The 5,000-nt window shown below is 24.4% G+C and overlaps 1 protein-coding gene across 1 annotated transcript in view; it reads right to left on the bottom strand.

Annotated features, from left to right (window-relative positions):
* LOC101240899 (fibrillin-1) overlaps window positions 1-5,000 on the bottom strand; it is a 29,426-nt gene that overhangs the window by 12,306 nt on the left and 12,120 nt on the right. Inside the window, exons 9-14 of the mRNA XM_065795471.1 lie at window positions 4,034-4,150; window positions 3,764-3,877; window positions 2,500-2,569; window positions 1,701-1,873; window positions 560-1,051; window positions 1-15 (exon numbers count right to left, since the gene is read on the bottom strand). The exon at window positions 1-15 is cut by the window's left edge and continues 105 nt beyond it. Coding sequence (XP_065651543.1) covers window positions 1-15; window positions 560-1,051; window positions 1,701-1,873; window positions 2,500-2,569; window positions 3,764-3,877; window positions 4,034-4,150 — 981 coding nt within the window. The remainder of the gene's footprint in view (window positions 16-559; window positions 1,052-1,700; window positions 1,874-2,499; window positions 2,570-3,763; window positions 3,878-4,033; window positions 4,151-5,000) is intronic.

Genomic DNA, 5,000 nt, shown 5'->3' with positions numbered 1-5,000 from the left:
TACAATCATTTGGATCTATAAATCCAATTTTAAACAGTTGAACTTAAACATTTATAAGAAGAACAAAATAAGCTAAAAATGGAAACTTTCAAAAAATTATTAGTTTAACTTGTATTACATGAAAATTACAAAACGTATTTATCTTTTTAAATCTGATTGAGTGCACGTAATTATTAACTTTAAAACAGACTTGTAAGCAAACTTAAATGTGCAAAACTAATTCAAATAAGCCTTAGTTAAGTCAACATTCTACAAGAATACTCACAACACTTTTAAATTATTGTTGACATACTTAGGCAAGCCTTGGGCAAGCTGATTTTGCTGATTATATATAATCGATTATAATTTATAGCTATGCACAGTTAAAAACAAAATAAAATTATTAACTTTAAAATTTTAATTCAAGTTTTCACAGAGGCTACAGTAGAGACAACAGATATTGCACTCTGGCTAAATATAAATTCATGCATCAAAATGTTAATAATCCAATAAACTTTTTGAAAATTTCTATTGAAAATTTAACTTATTAAAATTGAACATAATAAAACAAATACTTTACTTGTTGTAGCTATTGATTGTGTAGTAGTAGGATGTTGTGTTGATGTAGTTGGAGATTGTGTTGTTGTAGTAGATGAAGTTGTAGTTGTTGTAATAGATAAAGATGTAGTTGTTGTAGTAGATGGAAATTGTGTTATTGTAGTAGATGAAGATTGTGTAGTTGTAGTAGATGGAGATTGTGTTGTTGTAGTAGCTGAAAATGCAGTTGATGCAACAGATGGAGATTGTGTTGTTGTAGCAGATGGAGGAGTAGTTGTTGTAGAAAATAAAGATGTAGTTGTTGTAGTAGATGGAGATATAGTTGTTGTAGCAGATGGAAATTGTGTTGTTGTAGTAGATGGAGATTGTGATGTTGTAGTAGATAGAGATGTAGTTGTTGTAATATCTTCAGTGATCACAATGGAACTGTATGATGATGTAAATGTAGTATTATCCCAAGCAACACCTCTCACAAATGTGGTATAGGCTGCTCCTGTGTCAAGAGGAGGGTTAGCTGAAATAAAGAGAGGTATGTTTTTTTATTATAAGATCTAATAAAGTTTAATATTAAGTACACATAATCATAAATTCAAAAAACTATAAAATAGAAATCATATAAACAAAAAAAGTAAAATTAGGAGTGCTTCAAAAAACAATATGAAAACATATAACAATAAAAAAAAAGCACAAACAATTAAAACAACTAATAACTTGAAGATAAGGGACCTATATTACTAGTTATGGTCAAAAGCTACAGTATATTAGCAAGTAAACCACATAGAATGACCATAAAAATATGGTTAAGATTATCACTACTCCATTTTCCTTTCAATTGTTTTTAATGTTGATTATAATATCAAATATTTTTATATTTAACATTTTTTTAATGAGTCTTGTAGTTTTTTTTTTTTTTTTGTTCATTATATACTTTTACATATTTTAAATTTTTGAAGCTGCTATAATAGAAATAACATATTATATCCCTCTTGATTTCATTTTTTCAATTTATAATTTTGTATGATGAATGTTTATTATATTTGATCATACTTTTCAAAGAATGCACAAACACAAACAAACAAAAAAAATATATATATAAAAACAAGATTTTATATATAAAAAATGAGACAAAAGTAAAAAAAAAAAAAGGTTAATAAAATAACTACCATTAGACCCTTCTCCAACAATAAAATTTGTAATTATGCTATTGTATGCATTAAGTAATCCCACTAAATACATGTTATCTGTGTGATTATTAATTTCATTCCATGTGTATGAATTTGGTGTTCTTGTTGGAAGAATAGTTGATTTTAACTTTACCAATATAACATAATAAGTTCTAAAACAAATTATTTTAAATGATCAAATAAATCTTAGTATTTGTTTATTTTCGTTCCTATTTATCATCATTACCATAATAGGTTGTATTTATCATTATTACCATAATAGGTTGTGTTTATTTCTAAAATAGATTTCATGAATTTCTAAAATAGATTTCAGAAATTTCTAACATGGGTTTCAGATATTTCTTACATGGATTTCATGAATTTAACTATTTATAAGAAACCATTTATTTTTAGTCTATTTTAAAACAACTTTTGGTGAAAAGAATAAATCTTTTTGATAAGCAATTTTATAACAGATATTATAAAACTAAATTTAGATAATTCTCTGAACATTTATACACAAATAGTTGTTTGAAGACACAACCACCACCACCACCACCACCACCACCACCACCTCCACCATCATCACCATTATCATCAGTATCATCATTATCACCATCATCATCATGATCATCATCATCGCCATTATCATCAAGAACGATAAGACAAAAGTTTTAATAGGTAAGAAACTTCACATTTTCCAAATAATATTTTTTACAAAAAAGTAACAAATCTACTAAACTTGATAAAAAAAAATAATAATAAAAAATGAAAACAAGATAAACAAACAAAAACTTACACAATGGGACTTTTGTTTGAAAAGTTTGGCATGACAATTGTAAATGATGTAGAAGTTACTACAGAGGGAACTAAAAAAAATTGCTAAAAATATATTATCAGTAAATTACTTTTAAGTTGCATTATATTATCAAAATATAATAATTAATATTTTTAATAATTTTCAAATTAAAAATAAAATACCTCTATATATTTTATTTAAATTTAATACTTTTTTAAATATAATTTTAGCTTAATATAATTAACAGTATGCATAAATGCATGCATAAAAAAATTTATTATTTAGGGATTATTATTAAGGGACCTTCTAAGGAATGGAAAAAAGCATATTTACATTAGAAATAAAAAACTAATTTCAATATTTTAAAATTTAAAAAAATATTAAAAAAGTAAAAATTTATAAATTTTAGCATTATTCCAATAATTTGTAGTTTTAATTAAAAATGCAAAATGCAAAACGTTAATGTAATATAAAATACATTTTTCTAATTTTTTTACTTTTTCACAAAAAAAGGCTGTATTTATATAAACATTTAGCTTCTTTTTTTGTAATGCTTGCTGTTATAAACAATTTTATAACATAACATTCAGAGCCTACATTATAAAAATGTTCTCTTTTTAGATCAACTAAAACAACAAAAACTAGTCCTGTTTGATTATCAAATGTAAAAATCACAATTAACTGTATTTATTTTCAAGGTCTTGACTTTCATTCATTGGTTTATAGGCTGCAAATTTATTATACAAGTTGCAGAATTTAAATATAAATAATCAAAGATTTGCCATTAAGATCAATCACAAGTTAACCACAAGTCATGGCACCACTGCTTCTTAATTATTTCATCAAAATTAACATAATATATTTGAAGAGTTTGCTTTTCCTCAATGCAATTTTATATATTTTTAGTAGTATTAGTGTAATTTTTAAATAATAGCATAACTTGCATAGTATTATTATTTTGCAAGATATTACAATTATTAATATGAAATAATCATCATTACATATTACTTTTTTATTCTCTGAGCTGATGAAGTTTAAACAAATCCATCATGTCTCAGATAGTTCCAACTAACTTGTTTCTCAGGGCAAAAATATTGTTTGTCAAATTTTTTGTTTCAGAGTTATAGGGTAGTAATAAAATTTAAAAAAGGAAGTAACATTTTTTATTAAAATTTATTAAAAATCTGATAATTGTGGTCACACATTCTCAAAAAACGAATTTTCAAAATTACAATAAAAAAGTTTACATTATAAAAAATTATACCTTGCAGACAACTTGTACTATCAGAATACAAAATGTATCCAGCTGGACATGAGCATACTGCATTGCCTGACACCGCATTGCAATAATATTCACAGTATTTGACAGCACATGGATCTTTAATTTAGTTAAAATTTTAATATTATATCAAAAATACCAAATTATTAACAATAATAAAAATTTACAACTATAATTAAAATAACAAAATAAAAATAGAAAAGAAGAAAACTAACCTTTAAAATAGAAAAGATGAAAAATGCAACATAAGATTACCTTGAAAACATGTTATGTTATCTGAACTCAAGCTATATCCAGTTGGGCACAAGCATACTGCATTACCTGATACTACATTACATTGATATTGACAATTTTTAATTAAGCAAGTATTTTCTAAAAAAAAAAAATTCCATTTAAGTTTTTTACTTCTTCCAGCGTTTGAAAGCTAAAGTCTCATAAATTAACGAATTCAGAAAATTTATAAATTTAACTGCAGTTTTATGAGCCTTTTAAATAAAAATAATAAATATGTTCAACTTAATAATTAAAAAAGAAAAAAAAAAAATGCAAAAAATCTATGTTAAAAAATGAAATATTTTATAAGTTTTGATAACTTTCTTAAAAAAAAATAGGAAACAAAAAAAAAAAACTACAACCATGGTTTATTAAGGTTGATTAAAAATCAGCATTTAATAGTTTTTTTTTTATTAAACTTTTATTAAAACTGTAAGTGTTAAAATAAAATAATTTAAAGGTAAATAAAAAAATGAGTATTTAGCTTAAAATTCTTTCAACTTTCTGATAAGTTGAATTACAATTTTAGAGGATAATGAACACACATTTTGTTTGAGAAGTGCATCAAGTACTCGTGGCTTTTGTTTGAGTGTTTGAGTAGTTTTAATTGCTACTTTGAGTGAGTTTAAAACCTTTAATTGCTACTTTAAATGAGTTTGAGTGGTATTAATTGCTACTTTGAATGAGTTTGAGGCTTTATTGCTACTTTGAGTGGCTTTAAAGCAACACAAACGTTATTAACATAATTAAGTTTATCTTTAGAGAAAAACTAATCAATGAGACTTAAAAGATCTCAAATATGTATAAACAATGTTGAATTAGCTGAAATCTTGAATCAAATCTGTTGAATTCTTTTAAATGCTTATGCTCTGGTTGGTTTTCTTGAAAGTACAAAGTCAGCAAACTACAGTAAACTAAAGAATCAGCTTGTTCAATCATACAACATGGA

This window comes from Hydra vulgaris, chromosome 04 (genome assembly GCF_038396675.1).
Source record: "Hydra vulgaris chromosome 04, alternate assembly HydraT2T_AEP".
Lineage (NCBI taxonomy): Eukaryota > Metazoa > Cnidaria > Hydrozoa > Anthoathecata > Hydridae > Hydra > Hydra vulgaris.
This window is presented reverse-complemented; position numbering and strand designations above follow the sequence as displayed.